The sequence below is a fragment of the Myotis nattereri genome (assembly GCF_964212035.1).
Source record: "Myotis nattereri genome assembly, chromosome: 4".
Classification (NCBI taxonomy): Eukaryota; Metazoa; Chordata; class Mammalia; order Chiroptera; family Vespertilionidae; genus Myotis; species Myotis nattereri.
The window spans coordinates 79,869,219-79,888,786 of NC_138079.1; the positions used below are offsets into that span (position 1 = coordinate 79,869,219).

A 19,568-nucleotide genomic window follows, 5' to 3' on the forward strand; every position below is an offset into this window, starting at 1 on the left:
AATAGCCCACAGCCTCAGTGCCAAAGCACTGGCTATGCTTTATGGAGATAATGTATCCGTTAGATAAGCTTCCTTAAGGGATGAGCTCTATTGCTATTGGCCATGAATTCAATGTTAATAAATAAACAATAGATATTAACTGGGCTGTCTTTAAATAGAAACACACACAGAGCGGGATGAGGTACTGACTGATGGATGGGCAATCTGTGGCCGGGGGCTGGAGGGCGGCTGGCCCTGCCTTTTGGCCGAGGATGGTGTTTTTGTGCTTGCTGGTGCGTGGAGTGTTTCTGCTATATTGTGGAACATGAGGGGAATTTGCTGTAGGCATGTAGTATCTGTCATTTTAGTCAGAAAGTAATTTGTTTTTAGAATGCCATGAAAAATTTATACTTAGAGATAATAAAAGTAATAGATTATGCAATAGAAATATGAAAGAAAAAAAAAAGAATTCAAAGTAACGTATACATTGATTAAAATAAAATTGACTCCAAGAGGGATCTGAGTTTCCATTGCCACCTGGCAGCAACATGGCAGAAAAAGGTGGAGTGAAGAAATGCTAGTTGGCACTGTACCCGCCTGTCCTTGGTGTGGAGCTGAAGTGACGCCTTCACCCAGTGGCAACAAGGCCATGGAGCTGGTTCTCCATTTTCACTGGGGCGGTAGCAACAGAGCCCCAAAGCGAGCTGAACATACACTCCACCTGGACCTGCATGCTACACCCAAATGGTGTGAATGCTTGTTAAAAAGAGCAAAGACCCACAGTCTCACACCAGAATACCCAAACTGTCCAGGAAACAATAGAAAATTACATAGCATCCCAAGAACCACATAATCACAAGTTGAATGAGAAAAGACAATCATGCCAACAAGATTACTCAGATGTTGGAATTATCTGATAAGGATTTTAAAAGCAGCCATTGTACAAAATGCTCCAATGGGCCATTATGGACACTAATACCTATTAGTAAAGCTAAAATGTAAAAGATTGACATTCCCAAGTGTGGGTGAGAATGTATAGGAACTAGAAGTCCTATCCAGTGATGGTGGGAATATAAAATGATACAGTTTGGAGAGTAGTTTGGCAGTTTCTTAACAAGTTACTCATATGTATTCACCTGCCATCTGATCTAGCCATTTCACATTAAGGCAGCGGTTCTCAACCTTTGGGGGTCGAACGGCCCTTTCACAGGGGTCGCCTAAGACCATCGGAAAACACATATATAATTACATATTGTTTTTGCGATTAATCACTATGCTTTAATTATGTTCAATTTGTAACAATGAAATTGGGGGTCACCACAACATGAGGAACTGTTTTAAAGGGTCGCGGCATTAGGAAGGTTGAGAACCACTGCATTAAGGTATTATTTACTCAAGAGAAATGAAAGCATATCCCCATATAAAGACTTGTGCACAGCCTTTGCTGGTTTGGCTCAGTGGAGAGAGCAACAACGGCCTGTGGACTGAAGGGTCCGGGGTTCAATTCCAGTCAAGGGCACATGCCTGGGTTGCGGGCTTGAACCCCTGTAGGGGGCGTGCAGGACGCATCCAATCAATGATTCTCTCTCATCATTGGCATTTCTATCTCTCTCCCTCTCCCTCTCTGAAATAATAATAATAATAAAGACTTGTGCTCAAATATTCATAGCCACTTTTACTTGTAATAGCTAAAAATTGGAAACAACCCAAACGTCCATTAACAGATGAATGGATAAACAAATAATGGTATATGCATATAAGGGAATACTTCATAGCACTAAATAAGGAACAAACTATTGCCACACTCAGAAATGTGGATCAATATCAAAATTAATTATGTTGTATGAAAGGAGCCACACACAAAAAAGGGTACACGTTGTATGGCTCTATTTAAATTAAGTTCTAGCAAATGCAAATTAAGCTGAAAAGTCAGAAAGCAGATGTGTGGTTACCTGGGGAAGAGGAAGGGTAGAAGGCAAGGATTAGCAAGGGCCACCAGAAAAGTTTTCTGCCACATGGATATGTTAATTATCTTTTTTGTGGAGGTTGTTTTCCAGGTGTACATATATGTTATAACTTACTAAATTGTACACTTTAAATATATTCTATTTATGACTTGTCAATTACACCTCAATGTTTAAAATAAAGAACCTCAAATTCGTTCTAGTGACTGAGGATGACAATATGGCAAATTTCTAAACTTTTTAAAAATGTCTAAACTTCTAGGAAGACAAGAATGCATCTGAACTACCTGAGATCAGAGATAATATGCTTAGGTGGACTGTCCTCAGAAAACATGCTAAGCAGGAGCCGCAACTAGTCTGTTGCTAACTTTACAATTGAGCTCACAGAGAATATGACCACTGGATAGTGGGCCCAGTCCAGCTGTCATTCAGGCTAGCTTTTCGGTTCTACCTTCCCACTCCTCAGATATCTTAGAGACTTGTAGTAACTTCGTATTAGGTACTGGCTGCTTGGATATAATTTTATTTAAAATAACTGATAGAGATGTTGTGTTTGTTTTTCTTTTCTAAATGGGAGGTTATTCACACATCCTGTGACAATCTTCTGTTCTCCATTCATCTTGACTATTTAGAGAAACGGTGCACATGGAAGGTTTGGGATTGTGTTAATTTAACTCGGGAGGGGCTGAGGAAACAACATACATTCCACAGAAGTCACTTGGGTTTTAGGTAATAGGAGAACCACAGCTTTACCAGGAGTCCTACCCTGTCCCCGCAGGGCCACTCACAGGGCACGGTGTCACGCAGATACTCCCACCACTGTCGCAGCGTGGAGTCCCCTATCATGTGGACGACGTGACCAGCCAGGCAGCCCAGGATGCTGTCAACAGTGGGAAAGGAGCGGCTGGCGCAGGACAGCGAGTGCCACACATGCCCGTGGTAGAAGCCAGAGGGCTTGGTGGCAGGGAGCCCAGGACTGCACGGGGGTCGAGAGGGGAGGGCTATAGAAAAGGAAAAACCAGAACACAACTAACATTTATTATTATAAAATTCTGGGCTCTCTTCTATGTGCTTTACATACATCATTTCATTTTCCTTTTTTCAAAAGTCCATGAAGTACTATTCACAAAGGCCCTGAATTGTTAAGCAATTTACCCATGGTCAAGAATAGTGACGGGCAGAGATAGACTTTTACCCAAGAAGTCTGACTTTACAGCACAGATTACTAACCATTATGCATACTGCCCTGGCAGGAGGACTGGGGCTCAACTCCCAGTCAAGGACTAAAACCCCCTACGTCTATTCCCCACCCGACACCTGCCCGGTCCCCAGCAAATGCCAGCCCCACTCACCCAGGCTGCTGTTTCCTGGGGCTGCCCTTCTGATTTGGATTGGAGAAATGCCCCGAGGGAGCACCTTGTCTGTCACTTGCCTGGAGAAACACCAAGAGTGAGCATTGAGGGGGCTGAGCAGGTGAAAACTGGAATCCAGTATAGGGATATGATGGTTGACTTATAATTTCTACTCTGCCTAAGTCCTAAAATAGTTTGAGGTAGCTACAATACAATGAGCGCTTTTATAATGAAGCAAGCAATTACAATCAAGAATCAGAAAAAAGTGATGGAAGAAAGAGAAAATCTTATCAGGAACCTGGACTTCCTGCAATCAACCTACCCATGAGCTCTCAGTTTACTAACAGGCCAGGCAACAAAAGAACATCCAAGCTGGATCATGTAGTTCTTCTCTGATAAAGAAGGGTGCACAGCCAGGAGAAAGAGAGTCTCTCTTCCTAGCACTACATTCTGGAAGGAACATGAGCAGAATAATTTTTGTTACAAAAAACTCAGACAGTGGTGATCATAATCCCTCACTGCTTAAGTGTGGGCTGTTCCTAGCGTTGCCCGAAGGCCACAGTGTGGAAGGAGGGGGTGTGCGAGAGTAGTTTTGTGGTGGAAAACTGCCCAGTCAGGTTAAAATCAACACTCACAATCACGTGGGTAGCATGTACACTTGATATAATGTGATGAAAATGTAACCTGATCTCTGTGACCTTCTTCCTCAAAACCATAACCCACCTCTAATCATAAGAAAAACATCAGACAAATTTCAATAGAGAGGAATACTACAATATAATTAACCGATACTCCTCAAAACTGTCAAAGTCATCAAAAATAAGAAAAGTGTAAGAATCTGTCACAACCAAGAACCTTGACGACTAAATGTAATGCAGGATTCTGGATGGGATTCTGGAACAGAAAAAGGACATTAGATTAAAATAGCAATGTTTTCCCTGGCCGGTTTGGCTCAGTGGGTAGAGCGTCAGCCCGTGGACTGAAGGGTCCCAGGTTTGATTCCAGTCAAGGGCACATGCCTGGGACGCAGGCTCGATCCCCACTAGGGGATGTGCAGGAGGCGGCTGATCCATGATTCTCTTTCATTGATGATGTTTCTAACTCTCTCCCTCCCTCCCTCCCTCTCCCTTCCTCTCTGAAATCAATAAAAATATATTTAAAAAATAAAATAAAATAGCAATGTTTAACCTTCTTTCATCTCATGACAGACACAAATTAATTACTACAATTCTGTGACACACCAAAAAATGCTATTTTTTTTTTTTTTTTGCTGATCTGACAAAAAAAAAAGGTATAATTTTGATTCATTCACGCCGGACAGCTATTGTTATGTCGACCGTTATTTTTTGTTTGTTTGTTTGACAGTCTAAGGGAAAAAAGGTCAGTGCCCCTGACTAGTCAGGTATTGTATGTTTTAAAAATTATTGCAGCTCACCATTGAAAAATCACTGGGTTAAAACTAAAGAAACCTAAATAGACTATGGACTTAATAATAATGTATCGATATTGTTCATGAATTGCAACAAACATACCACACTAATATAAAATGTTAATAATAGGAGAAATTATGGGGGAAAGCAGATAGGGGAATCTCTGTACTATCTGCTCTATTTCTTTGTAAATCTAAAACAGTTATAATTCATAAAGTCTAGTAGTAAAAAAATTCCACAGAGAAACAAAAATATTTGTCTACTAAAGTCTTATGCCCCAATATTAACAGCAGTTTGATTCATAATTGCTAAAAGTGGAAACAACCCAAATGTTCAAGAGGTGAATGGATAAATAAACTGTAGTATATCTGTACAATAGAACACCATTCATCAATAAAATAGAGAAAATTACTGATATGCAACAACATGGATGAATCTCAAAAGCATGTTACTGAGTGAAAGAAGCCAGATACAAGAGTACAAACTGTATGATTACATTTTTATGCAATTCTAGAAAAGGCAAAACTAATACCTACTTTCAGAAAGCAAATCAGTGCTTGCCTGGGGCTGGAGGTGGATGAGGAGAATTGACTGTAAAGGGACACAGGGAATCTTTAGAGGTGGTGGAAATGTTCTATTTCTTGATTGTGGTGACAGTTAATGGGTATAAACATTTATTAAAACTCAGTGGATAGAGTGTAGGATGCAGGCTCCTCCCTGGCCCGGGGCCCTGGTCAGGGCTTAGGCAGGAGGTAATCAATCGATGTGTTTCTCTCACATCAATATTTCTCTCTGTCTTTCCCCCTCTTTTCCACTCTCTTTAAAAATCAATAGAAAAAATCCTTGGTTGAGGATTAAAAACAGAACAAAACAAAAAATCTCATTGACCTGCACATTTCAAACAAGACTATTTTTTTAAAATATATTTCTTTATTGATTTCAGAGAGGACGGGAGAGGGGAGAGAGAGAAACATCAATGATGAGAGAGAATCACTGATCGGCTGCCTCCTGCATGCCCCCTACTGAGGATTGAGCTTGCAACCCAGGCATGTGCCCTTGGCCGGAATCGAACCTGGGACCCTTTCGTTCGCAGGCTGACGCTGTATCCACTGAGCCATGCCAGCTAGGGCCAAACAAGACTATTTCATTGTATATAAATTATTCTGTAATAAAGCAGATTAAAGTTTTAAAAAAATTTCACCAAAACAAAAACTCAGACAATCCTGTATAATAAAGAGCTAATATGCAAATGGCCATCACATCCTCACACCCTTGTGTCGGAACTGCTCAGACACTCAACACTGGAGACAGAGGAATGGGACCAGCCAGGCTGCGGCCCTGGAGAGGGACAAGCCGCCGGCCCTGCTGTCCTGGGCATCTGCAGCCGCGGGTCAGGCGAAGCCAAGCGCCCACGGTCCCCTGTGGCTGCAACGGGCCCAGGCGAAGCTGGCCTGGGTCCCGGGTGCCTGCGACTAGCTGGTGGAGGGAATCTTGGGTCCTAGGTGCAGGGCAAGGCAGAGGCAGTTAGGGGCAATCAGGCAGGCAGAGGTGGTTAAAGGCGATCAGGCAGGCAGGCAGAGGGGTTAGGGATATAATCAGGCAGGCAGGCAGAGGGGTTAGGGATATAATCAGGCAGGCAGGCAGAGGGGTTAGGGGGGATCAGGCAGGCAGGCAGGCAAGCAGTTAGGAGCCAGCGGTCACGGATTTCGAGAGGCAGTCCGACATACCCCGAGGGGTCCTGGATTAGAGAGGTTGCAGGCCGGGCTGGGAGAACTCCCCCCCCCCCTCCCGGTGCATGAAATTCATGCACTGGGCCTCTAGTAGGAATATAAGTTGCTGAGGAGGCAATAATGAAATAAGTAGCTATTAAATAAGAGTAAATATTTGAGTGTTTAAACTGATGGACGACAGTTCCAGTGAGGCTGGAAATGCTATTGGGCAATCTTTTTGTGTGTTTCCACCATTCCCCAAGTGTAGGACATTTGAGATTGGGAGAAGCATCTTTCTTACTTCATCTTTCTTCCTTCACTTCCCAGGCCCGGGAGAGAGGGATGGGGCAGCACCTCCTAATCAACAGGAGCTTTCTTAACATTCACTTCTTTATCAGGAAATATGTCAGTCTCTGCACCCATCCTCACTTCCTGCTCTCTCTACTCTGGAGATGTGACACATCTATCTGCTACTGCTACCTCCTTCCGCATCTTTTAGATTGTGCCCCCTTTTCTCTCTCTCAGACTATAAACATAATCACATCTGCTCCACTGAATAAACTGCCTCTTCCATTACCTCTTCCTATAGCTACAACTCTGTCAGGTTCCTTTCCTTCATAGGACAACTTCTTGAACGACTCATCTGCCCTTGTTATCTGTCTTATTTTCCTACTTCCTATGCACATTTTAAAATTTACTTTTTGTGTACCCAACATCCAGCTGTACAGGATCTTAACGTTTTGCCAGGTTTGAATTAGATCTTTCTTTAGAAATGAATAGATCAACAGATAAAATTAAAAATAATGTTAAAACTAAATGTTGGGGAGGGTGCAGAGAAACTGGACCTCTCAGACATTGCTGACGGGAATGTAAATGGTAAGGCCACTCTGGACAATAATTTGGTAGTTTCTTATAAAACTAAATGTCCACTAATTGTACAACCCAGCAATCACATACAGGCAGCTATTCCAGAGAAATGAATAAAAACCTATGTATGAATATTCATGGAAACTTTACTCATAATAGTAAAAAACTGGAAATAACCCAAATGTCCTACAATGGGAAAATGGTTAAACAAACGTATACAATGGAATACTAGGCAGCAAGGAAAATGAATGAGTTATTGATACATATAACAACTATTTTCTATTGTAAGTACTAATTCTGTATTAATTATGTATGTTACAGATATAATCTTCCAGTCTATATCTTGACTTAAACTATGTTTATGGGACTTTTTGTAATGGAGAAATTTTTGATTTATATAACACCTAATTTATAAATATTTTTTATGATTTGTGCCTTTTATTATATCTTAAATAATATTTTCCTGACCCAAAATAAAAACAATATTTTCTTTTTGAAGTTTTCCTTTTTTTTTTTTTTTTTTTACATTTAGGTCTTTAATTTTCCTAACATTGATTTGTATGTATATACTCTAGAGTTCAAATAGAATTATATTCTTTTCTATTTATTTACTATTCAACATATTCTCCATTGGTTTGAATTACCTATTATGTTTAGGTAAAGTTAGTTATCTTCATGGATTTAGTCTATTTTATGATTTATTTAATTGTGCCTAAACAAATGAAATTGTGCCACATTTCTTGTCAAGAGACCTACCTACAATTATTTCACACAAAATGTTAAAATATAAAGAGAAGAAAAAATATATACCATGAAAACACTAAACAAATGAGAGTTGTTATAATATTCATAGTATCAAAATTAGAACTTAAGACTAAAAGCAAGAAAGGAACATGAGTAATTTACCATTAACATAAGACAATCACAAAGTTGAATATACTTAACAACATAACCTTGAAAAGTATAGATTGAAAACAGCCTGAATCACAAAGAGAAATAGTCAAATCTACAAACACAGTATGATACACGTATGTCTAAGCTAATAGATTGAGCACTCAGAAAAATTAGTGAAGATATACATGTTTGGAATAAAAATGTCAACAATCTAAATCAAATAGGTTCAGAATTCCATTCTGGAGAAATAGAGAATACAAATTATTTTATTTATTTTTAAAAATATATTTGTATTGATTTCAGAGAGGAAGGAAGAGGGAGAGAGAGATAGTAACATCAATGATGAGCGAGAACCATTGATCGGCCACCTCCTGCATCCCACAACCTAGGCATGTGCCCTGACTGGGAATTGAACTGCAGCCTTCTGGTTCATAGATTGATGCCCAATCACTGAGCAACACTGGCTGGGCAAGAATACGAACTATTTTTTAAGAAAATATAGCCCTAACCGGTTTGGCTCAGTGGATAGAGCATCGGCCTACGGACTGAAGGGTCCCAGGTTTGATTCCGGTCAAGGGCATGTACCTTGGTTGCGGCACATCCCCAATGGGGGCTGTGCAGGAGGCAGCTGATCGATGTTTCTCTCTCATCGATGTTTCTAACTCTATCCCTCTCCCTTCCTCTCTGTAAAAAAAAAAAAAAAAGAAAGAAATCAATAAAATATATTAAAAAAAGAAACTAAACATAATTCCTAAGTAATTCATGAATTAAAGAGAAAATTACTGTGTAAATTACAAAACATGTGAAAATGAATAAAAATGAAGTTTCCATATATAAAAATTTGAAGAATATGGGCTAAAGCTGTACCCTGAAGGAAATTTATAGCCTTAACTATTTTTATCCCATATAAGGAAGATTGATAGATTTGTGAATTGTTCTGAATCATGAAATTAGAAAAAAAAGAAATAAGGGCTTATAATGAGGTATTCCACATATGCTTGCATAAGAGGCTGTTCCCATTGGGCGCTATCACAGTTACCCCTTACCAGATTCCATCCCACTCTGCTCGAGGCTGCTGGATGCTCCAGCAGGCCTGCCCCAATTTTCTGCTTAACACAGGGCTGCTTGCCTAAAAATCTACGATTTCAATAGGCATACTGTCTCTGTTGGTTATTACCACTGATAGGAGTATCTTTTCATATTAATAAATATAATTGTATAAAATAAAAAAGAAATAAATCCTGAAATAAATCCAAGGAACACATATCAAAGATATAGTAGGAACAAATAAAATAGAATGGAGATTCATTTTTCTGATAATATGGCAGAACCAAGTATTCACACGAACCCTTACACTGAGAACCACTAAAAATTCTGAACAAAAAAAAATTTTTAATGTTTTAAAAAAATAGATTTTTAAATAATTGAAGATCTAACAAAAGAAGGAATTTTTATGTATTTATTTATTTTTAGATGAAAATCTAAGTGCAGGCAGGAATTTAAATAAATAAATGAGGCACTCAAGACACTTTTGCCCTGAGGTCATTTGCTCTGCCTTGAACATCTTATCTCTTATCTTTCTGGAGAATTCCTATTTTTTTCTTTAAACCCCAGATCAATTGTAACCTTCCTTAAATGGATAGCCTGACCAGTTTCTTGTGGTACATATCTGTTTAGAAATGTCTGTCATATAATAGGCGCGCAACAAGCAGCTGTTGAATGAGAGTATAAATAAAGGAGTGGTATGCTAGGAAACTGGGCAGGGTCATTGTGTCCCAGGGACAATATTTAGAAAGAAGGATGTGGCTTCCTGTTGGTACAAGCGTCCCTACCCTTTTTTTCCTTACCGTGCCAGCAGGGCCTCATCATGTAGAGTAGTTACATTCAGGTAACTTCCACTTGAGTGCCCAACTAAAGAGTTGCAGGGCAGTGTAGAGGGCTGAGCACAGAACCAGGCTTCACCCGAATCCGTATTTCTGTACTGGCAGGTAGGCCCTCTTGTTCCAATGGACAGAGGGTCAACATTGCAAATCACAGTCTCTTCAATGCCTGTGGGTCCCCGGAAATACCCTCGAAAATCAACAGTGGCTCTTTTCTCTCTCCAGATTCTTCGCAGAACCCCGACTGCCTCGCTGGAATGGATCAGCCGCACTTGCACCTGGGCCTGCCCAGCCCAAAGAAGGGGGAAGGACAGCAGGTATGTGCCGTTCTCCAGATCCTGGACATCCCCGGGGGCCCCTGCCTTCAAGTCAGGACCCAGCAGCTGTGCCCGAAACAGATCCCCACCGTGGGTCTTGGGCCTGCCCCTATGGTCTCTGGCCACAAGGATGGCCTCCAGGTAGCCTCCCAGGGCATAGCTGGCCTGCGCAGGACCCCTCAGGTAGTAGGTGGAGTTCTGGGGGCTGGTGGAGGCCAATAGGTCCTTTTCTTCTCCTGGGCTTGAAGGCCAGTACAAAAGATGGGTCAGGTTGCCAAACTCCTGGGAGACAGACTCCAAGAGGGAGGGCTTGGGGACAGGTTTAGAGGCACAGCAAGGTGCTGGGGGCCGAGGGATGGTGCTGTCAGGCCAGGGCATCTTGACATAGAAGACCTGTGGGTGGAGAAAGGAGAATCTATCAATGGTTTATGTTTTCTTCACTTTCCTTCAGGAAGGAGATTTCCACTCACTAAAACCAGTCCCCTCTGCGAGGAGTCCTATCCTGCCTGCACCAAGCTGTCTGTCATTCACTAGCCTCATCAGTGTCTGAATCATTATCCAGTTAGTTAAAAGGAGCACCTCCTGTGAAGACGAAGTTATATCCCTGGATCTCAATTGTACCCTTATCTCAGCCTTATTCCCTCCACTACCACCCTCATCCCCACGCAACATGCACAGAGATACGTGCAGGCCTACATCTAATTGTCGTGTCTCTTGCTTACCTCCCAGAACCTGGCATTCTGATGAAGTGTCCTCTTTTTTCTTCCTATTCCCTCTCTCTACCATCTCACCCCCACCAGCTCCAAACTAGATTTCCAACAGAGAGCTGGGGGTGGGCAAGTCCATTACTCAGTGCTGTTGAGGGTTTAAAAAGCATGAGGTTAGAGATCGTTTCTTAGGGAGCTCCCGCTCTAATTGGGCTCAGGGGACAAAAGAAGCAATTCGACCTCAGAAACTATTGGAAAAGTAAGAGGCTATAGAAAGGCAGAGACAGAGGTGATGGCTGGAAAAAGAACCGATATATGGCAGGTTCTTTTCTAGGAAGACATGGTGTTTGCTATGACAAAGAGTCTCCTCCGGGGGCCCAGCGCTCTCTGGTATCATATCTCATGAAACACAAAGTCACAAATACAGGCCGGAAGAGCAGCAGAGGGAGGCCTTGTGTTGTGTGGTGGATACGAGAGTGGGCCTATGTGCCTGGCCTATCAGATACTTACCTACACCCACCAATAGTCCCTTCTATTCAAGCAAGTGTGATTCAGAAAAGAAGCAATCAGTGACTCATCTCAAATTCCATGGCAGCATATGGAGGGTGTGTTTGAGGCGGAAATCTCTGTTTTGATTGCTGGAGCAGAAAACACTCACAGGACTGGCTCCTCTCCGGGTTGGAGAGAAGCAGGGTTCAACATCATAGAATCTGGGCTCAGATGCAGTATGACGTGGTTTCTTGGAATGCTTAGCCCACACAGGCCAGTGGTGCCTTGGAGGAAAGTATACCTGGCAAGGTGTCTGGTCCTGATGGGGCCTGTTTACAGACCCTCATCCTGGGCTGGGAGAATATCAGGGGAGCACTGAATTGGCAGATCACAAGTCAGAATGGCTTCTTGTCCATCTTAACAAAGGGCAGAAAACGTGCCGGTGAACATGTCTTATATTCTCAGAGGCAGAGACTGTTTTGCCTCCTGTTGCTTGCAGCTTTGCCACCACACAAAGGGTCCTGAAAATTTGAACTGACCAGCAAGAGTGGCCAAGCGTTCTGTTATGGCAAATTTGAACAGAGTTGAGAAAGACCAAAAGTATCAGTTCAACATGAAAAGAATTATTAGTTGGGGGAGGTTACATGAAAAGAATGATTAGTTGCTTGTTTTGTTATTCCTATGTCATATGCACATTATATATATTCTTTGGCATGTGAAAAATATTTCATAATAAAAACAAAAATTGTAAAAAATTCTCTGCTTAATTTCTCTTTAACCAAAAAGGAACTATAAAAATAAAAATACAATCTGTCTAGGTAGAAATAAAAGAGAAATCTTCAGAAGTAACATCTTTAAGGTGGCAACTAGAAAACCCTGAATCCTCTTTCTCCCATGAATTCACAGATTCAGCAACAATTCAGTCACTGAAAGGCTTTTATACCAGGTGAACAGGAAAACAAACTTACCAAAAGTGGTAAGGAGATTCAGGACACCCCTGGTATACTGTAATATGGTCAGGAAGAGAACCCCAGCTCCCAGCTTCTATCAGCTCTAGTGTCCCAACTTTTCTGTAAGGGTCCTCAGTGAACTGGTTTCTGGCCTGCCAGTTTGCAATGCTGATGAGACCAGCACAACCTAGCTGCCTGGGAGAGAACAAGGACTACTCGCTTAAGCTGGTAGTCACCATAGCTCCTTCCCCCTGGCTCAGCATGGCTCTCTATGCTGGTGGAAGAAGCCAGTCACAGAAAGACAACTACTGCATGATTCCTTTTATATGAAGAATCTAAAATTGTAAAATTTATGGAACTGAAGAATGGTGTTTGCCAGATGGCAGGGAGAGGAATAAATGGGGAGTTATTGATAGATCCTCCTTTCGCCCCAACTGGTGGGTGGAGTATGATGTAACCTGCAGCCTAGAAATACCTGAGCGACTAACCATGTACCTTATATGCACTATACATTGGACCACCAATCCACACCTGCCAAATACCCTAAGCCCTTGTTCCTATAAGGACCATACGTTAAGCCACCAATCAGTGTGCGCCGAGTACACTAAGCCCACATTCCTTCCCATTCTGTCCTGCAAAAGGCATGCTCACCTCTGCACATGCTGCTGTCCTCCAATTGGGAGATAGCCCGGCAGGTCTCTTTGCCCTAATAAGGCCTGTAATCCTGGTTTTCGGCTCCCAACTGTTCTCACAGTTATTAGTTAACAAGCGTAACATTTTAGTTAAGCAAGATAAACTCTACAGGTCTGTTGTACAACATTGTATCTAAAATACTGTATTGTATACTTTAAAAATTGTTAAGCAGGCAGATCTCATGTTAAGAGATAATAAATCTTATAATAATAAAATAAAATTAAAAATATTTCTTTTAGCCCTGACCGGTTTGGCTCAGTGGATAGAGCTTTGGCCTGCGGACTCAAGGGTCCCAGGTTCGATTCTGGTCAAGGGCATGTACCTCGGTTGCGGGCACATCCCCAGTGGGGGATGTGCAGGAGGCAGCTGATCGATGTTTCTCTCTCATCGATGTTTCTAACTCTCTATCCCTCTCCCTTCCTCTCTGTAAAAAATCAATAAAATATATTTTTAAAAAAATATATTTCTTTTACTCAAAAGACACTATTAGAATGAAAAGCAGGCATGACACAGAGCTGGAGAAGATATTTGTACCATGCACAACAAATGAAGGAGCTTGTATTCAGAATCTCTAAAGAACTCCTATTCTGTCTAATAATAGACAAACAAGGTAATTGACCGTACCTTTGCTACGCTTCCCATCGGCTAATCAGTGTGATATGCAAATTAACTGCCAACAAATATGGCGGCTAATTTGCATACTGCAGGCAGTGCAGGACAACGCAGCTGCCAGTGCGAGCCGCCATCCCATGCCACAGGCTGGCCCCAGAAGCTGCCCCGAAGCCAGTGATCAAAGTGAGATGGGGGTCTCCTGCCCAGGCCTGACACCTCTGGTGGAGGCGTCAGGCCTGGGCAAGGGGCTGATCTGGCAATTGGAGGGTGATGGGGGTCAACGCCTCTGGCCGAGGCATCAGGCCTGGGCAAGGGCAGAGCCGGTGATGGGGGGATATGGGGGTCTCCTGCCCAGGCCTGAAGCCTGGGCCAGAGGCATCAGTCCTGGGGTGCAGGTGGAGGGCCAAACCGGCGATTGGTGTGAACTATAGAGGAAACACCTTTTCTGACCGCTCATTGGTTAAGCTCCCTGTATGCCACTGGTAATATTCTTAGTAACTTGGGTAATAAGAATCCGAAAAGTGATCTAGGGTTTTTCACCACACTCCTGGTGAAAAAAACGAAGGTCCGCTGCTGGAGGGCTAAGAAATATCATATCCTGCCCTAGCCAGTTTGGCTCAGTGGATAATGCTTTGGCCTGCCAATGGCAGGGTCTGAGTTCAGTTCTGACCAAGGGCATGTACCTAGGTTGCAGGCTCCTTCCTGGCTGGGGCCCAGGTCAGGGCTCATGCAGGAGGCAACCAATCAAAGTGTTCCTCTCACTTTTTAAAAAATATATATATATTATTGATTTTTTACAGAGAGGAAGGGAGAGGGATAGAGAGTTAGAAACATCGATGAGAGAGAAACATTGATCAGCTGCCTCCCGCACACTCCCCACTGGGGTTTTCCCATAACCAAGGTACATGCCCTTGACTGGAATTGAACCTGGGACCCTTGAGTCCGCAGGCTGACGCTCTATCCACTGAGCCAAACTGGTTAGGGTGTGTTCCTCTCACTTTGATGTTTCTCTCTGTCTTTCCCTTTCTCTTCCACATTCTCTAAAAATCAATGGAAACATATCCTCAGGTGAGGATTAAAAAAATAATAAAGAAATTATTATTATATGAAAGATACATCTTGAAAATGCTTAAAGAAAGTTGTTATTTTTTTTTTTTTTTTTTATGGTGAAGGGACTGAAGTCTGTGTTTATGAAAATACCTTGCTGGCTGTGGTGACTGGCAGTGGGTGCAGCAGCGGGGTGATGGGGCTGGTGCCTTCCCCTGATCAGCCCGGTCACCTCCCACAAAGGGAGGCCAGACTGTGGCTTAGGCCCTATCCCCAAGGGGAAGAGGGAGCGGGCCTAAGCCGTCACTAGGACATCCCCTGAGGGCTCCCAGTATGTGAGAGGGGGCAGGCTTGGCTGAGGGACACCCCCACCCCAGTGCACGAATTTCGTGCACCGGGCCCCTAGTAGATTAATAAGAAAAGACAAACAACTTAATTGTTTCACAGAGGAAAGTCAATGACCAATAAATATATGAATAGGTGCTTAGCTGAATTAGTAAGAAAAGGATTGCAAACTAAAACCACAATGAAATACCTTTACATATTCAAAGAAAAGTTACAACTAAAAGACAATACCAATGTTAGTGAGGATGTTAAGCACTGAATCTCTCATTGTGCTGGTGAGAACATAAGTTGGGAAAACCACTTTGCAACACTGTTTGTCAGTAGGTACTAAAGCAGCGGTTCTCAACCTGTGGGTCACGGCCCCTTTGGGAGTCGATCGACCCTTTCACAGGGGTCGCCAAGACCATCGGAAAACACATTTTCGATCATCTTAGGAACTGAGACACAGCTCCTCTATCCATCTCCAGGCGGGTCTGCCCACATGCAGATACACCCACATACGAGTACCCGGCGTGATGACATCATCGCACCAACCCCATCACATACACCCCATACAAATACAGGTGTATGTGACGGGGTTGGCGCCATAATGTACTTATGCGGACCAGTCACACATGTGTAGAGAGCAGCTGCTGTGTAGAAAGCAGCTACTCTGTTGAAAGCAGCAGTATTGGAGGTAAAACGACACTTCATGAATTACAATTACTGGGTAAATGTAAAATCACGTACTGTAAAATCATCAACTACTGCAAAAAAAGGTATCTGTACCATGGGAACTTAATCTGGATGCTGATCGGTCTTTTTACATTCAGCTGTGGTTGATGTGAATACTGCCCCCTTGTGATAGTAACAGGTATGTAAAAACAACAACACAGAGAATGGTAAATCATAGGAAACTTTAATGAACTGAATTGACTGAACTATGCCATGTATCACCTTTTGTATTATTAAAGCTACTGTTATATATTATTTTCATTAGCAAACCATCCCATGACAATGGATCGTGTAGAGAAGAACGTTAAGAAAAGAAAATATAGTGAGGATTTTTTACAGTATGGTTTTACCTCAGTAATTACAGCAGGAATTGAGAAACCGCAATGTGTTATTTGTTGTGAAGTTCTATCAGCCGAATCTATGGAGCCGAACAAACTAAAATGCAGTTTTGATAGCAAGCATCCGAGCTTTGCCGGCAAGGATACCAACTATTTTAGAAGCAAAGCTGATGGACTCAAGAAAGCCAGACGTGACACTGGTGGCAAGCACCACAAACAAAACATAGCAGCCGTTGAAGCTTCATATTTGGTGGCACTCAGAATCGCCAGAGCTATGAAACCTCACATCATTACTGTTGCCAGCGGCCAAAGACATTGTTCGAGTTATGATTGGAGACGAATTTGTTACGAAATTGAGTGCAATTTCCTTATCTAACGACACTGTCCGCAGAAGAATAGATGACATGTCTGCTGATATTCTTGATCAGGTAATCCAGGAAATTAAATCTGCTCCACTTCCAATATTTAGTATCCAGCTTGATGAGTCTACAGGTGTTGCAAACTGTTCACAGTTACTGGTTTACATGAGGTATATTAATGATGGCGACTTTAAAGATGAGTTTCTTTTTTGCAAACCTCTTGAAATGACAACTACTGCACGTGATGTATTTGACACAGTTGGTTCATTTCTGAAAGAGCATAAGATCTCGTGGGAAAAGGTCTGTGGTGTTTGCACAGATGGTGCTCCAGCTATGCTAGGATGTCAATCTGGATTTCAACGTTTGGTACTGAATGAGTCACCAAAAGTCATCGGAACTCACTGTATGATTCATCGGCAAATATTAACAATGAAGACGCTGCCACAAGAGTTATAAGAAGTAATGAAAAGCGTCATAAGTTGTGTCAATTTTGTAAAGGCGAACACTTTATTTGTATTTTTTTAAAAATATATTTTATTGATTTTTTACAGAGAGGAAGGGAGAGAGAGAGTTAGAAACATCGATGAGAGAGAAGCATCGATCAGCTGCCTCCTGCACACCCCCTACTGGGGATGTGACCGCAACCAAGGTACATGCTCTTGACCGGAATCGAACCTGGGACCCTTCAGTCCGCAGGCTGACGCTCTATCCAGTGAGCCAAACCAGCCAGGGCAAGGCGAGCACTTTAAACAGTCGACTGTTTTCGCAACTGCAATGAGTTGGATGCACTGAACAATGCTCTGCTATTTCACACTGAAGTGAGATGGTTGTCGAGAGGAAAAATTTTAAAATGTGTTTTTAAGCTTTGTGATGAACTCAAAACGTTTTTTAATCAGAAAGCAAGACAGCAGTTTGAAGCACTTTTCGGTGATAAAAGTGAACTGCAGAAAATAGCTTACTTGGTTGAGTTAAATTTATCACTGCAAGGACCAAATGCAACATGCCTCGATTTGTCTGAAAAGATCCATTCATTCCAAATGAAACTTCAGCTTTGGCAAAAAAAAATTGGAGAAAATAAAATTTACATGTTGCCTACCTTATCTGCTTTCTTTGAGGAACATGACATTGAACCAGACAAAAGGATTATGATGATAATTTCTGTGAAAGAATACTTGCACAAGCTTGCCGACGAAATTTCATCATACTTTCCAAATCTGCCTGACACCCCATTTGCACTTGCCAGAAGCCCATTTGCAGTCAAAGTTGAAGATGTTCCTGAGATAGCACAAGAGGAGTTCATTGAACTTATTAACAACGATGCTGCGAGAACTGATTTCTCTACAATGCCAGTTACAAAATTCTGGATCAAGTGTTTGCAGTCATATCCTGTTCTGTCTGAGACTGTGTTGCGCCTTCTTCTTCCATTTCCAACAACATATCTTTGTGAAACATTTTCCAGCTTGTTGGTTATCAAGTCTAAATACAGAAGTAGACTTGTTGTGGAAGATGATTTTCGTTGTGCTCTTGCAAAGACTGCCTCGAGAATTTCTGATCTGGTGAGAAAGAAGCTATCTCAACCTTCACACTGACGTTGGCTTTTTACGCATACTGTCGCAAAATGTAGCAATGTAGTTTACTGTTGTTATATTAAGACTGTTACCCGTGCTACACCATGCTTCAAGACAAAATTTCATTTATTTGTAATTAGAAATATTTCATAATATATAATTACATATTGTTTTTGTGATTAATCACTATGCTTTAATTATGTTCAATTTGTAACAATGAAAATACATCCTGCATATCAGATATTTACATTACGATTCATAACAGTAGCAAAATTACAGTTATGAAGTAGCAACGAAAATAATTTTATGGTTGGGGGTCACCACAACATGAGGAACTGTATTAAAGGGTCGCGGCATTAGGAAGGTCGAGAAGCACTGTTCCAAAGGTTAATGTTTGCATATCTTAGAACTAAGCAATTTAGCTGGTTGGTATATATTCAACAGAAAGGCATGCATATGTGCACCAGGCAATATTTTGAATAGTTCAAAATTGAATACAATCCAAATGGCCGTCAATAGTAGAATGGATAAGTAAATTGTTATATATTCATATACACTAGAGTACTAACAGCACTAGAGTACTAACATAAAATGAGCAAATCATGGGTTTACACTACAACATGGATGACTCTCATAAAAACAGAATTGTTAGTGGCGGTATTTGACCTCAATTCTTGAGTTCAGCAAAGAAAGAATTCAGAGCCAAGAACTCTAGTGCAAGAAGTTTATTTAGAAAGTCACAGAGGTAGAAGAAGTGAGCCAGCTGGGCTGCATGGACTCAGGAGACAAGTTACAGAAGCCAAAGTGCTATTGGAGTTTAGGAGATGGAAAGTGAAGATACTAGTACATGTCTTGAGGAAATAAGGGGACAGGAGGAAGGTACCAACAGAGGGAGATAGAGAGAGTGCAAGTGCACTGGGTCCCTTGTCTTGAGGATTTTTTACCTGTTTTCTAAAGACAGGGACTTTAGGGGAGGACTCAGGGAAGGATCACAATAGAATATTCATCAGCTTTTAGTTGTGTCCTTTCAGGATTGGTGGTTTCTACTGATTGGTCTGCACTATGGTAGGAGGTCATTAGTCATTGCATCTGGTCCTGATGTCAGCGAAGGCATCGCTTCTTCTGGTTTTGCTGTTTCTGGGTTCGGAGCTGAAACACAACTGAGGCCTGGGTGTTATCTCTAGTTTGACCAAAACTCTGTGTTGATGGTCAACGGACCAGAGGCTTTGTTCCTAAGATTATTGGATGCTGATGAGAACCTCATGGTCCTGAGGGCTTAATGCTTAAGGAGGTGGTCACACAAGGGAGAAGGCAGCAGGTGAGGCAGGGTGCTGGATGAGGCCAGTGTGAATTA

General features: G+C 42.0%; 1 protein-coding gene across 1 annotated transcript in view; it reads right to left on the reverse strand.

Moving 5' to 3' along the window:
- Nucleotides 1-19,568, reverse strand: part of LOC308517469 (NXPE family member 3-like) — a 61,196-nt gene that overhangs the window by 14,317 nt on the left and 27,311 nt on the right. The window contains exons 3-5 of the mRNA XM_081088616.1: nucleotides 10,043-10,785; nucleotides 3,296-3,375; nucleotides 2,732-2,944 (exon numbers count right to left, since the gene is read on the reverse strand). Coding sequence (XP_080944742.1) covers nucleotides 2,732-2,944; nucleotides 3,296-3,375; nucleotides 10,043-10,785 — 1,036 coding nt within the window. The remainder of the gene's footprint in view (nucleotides 1-2,731; nucleotides 2,945-3,295; nucleotides 3,376-10,042; nucleotides 10,786-19,568) is intronic.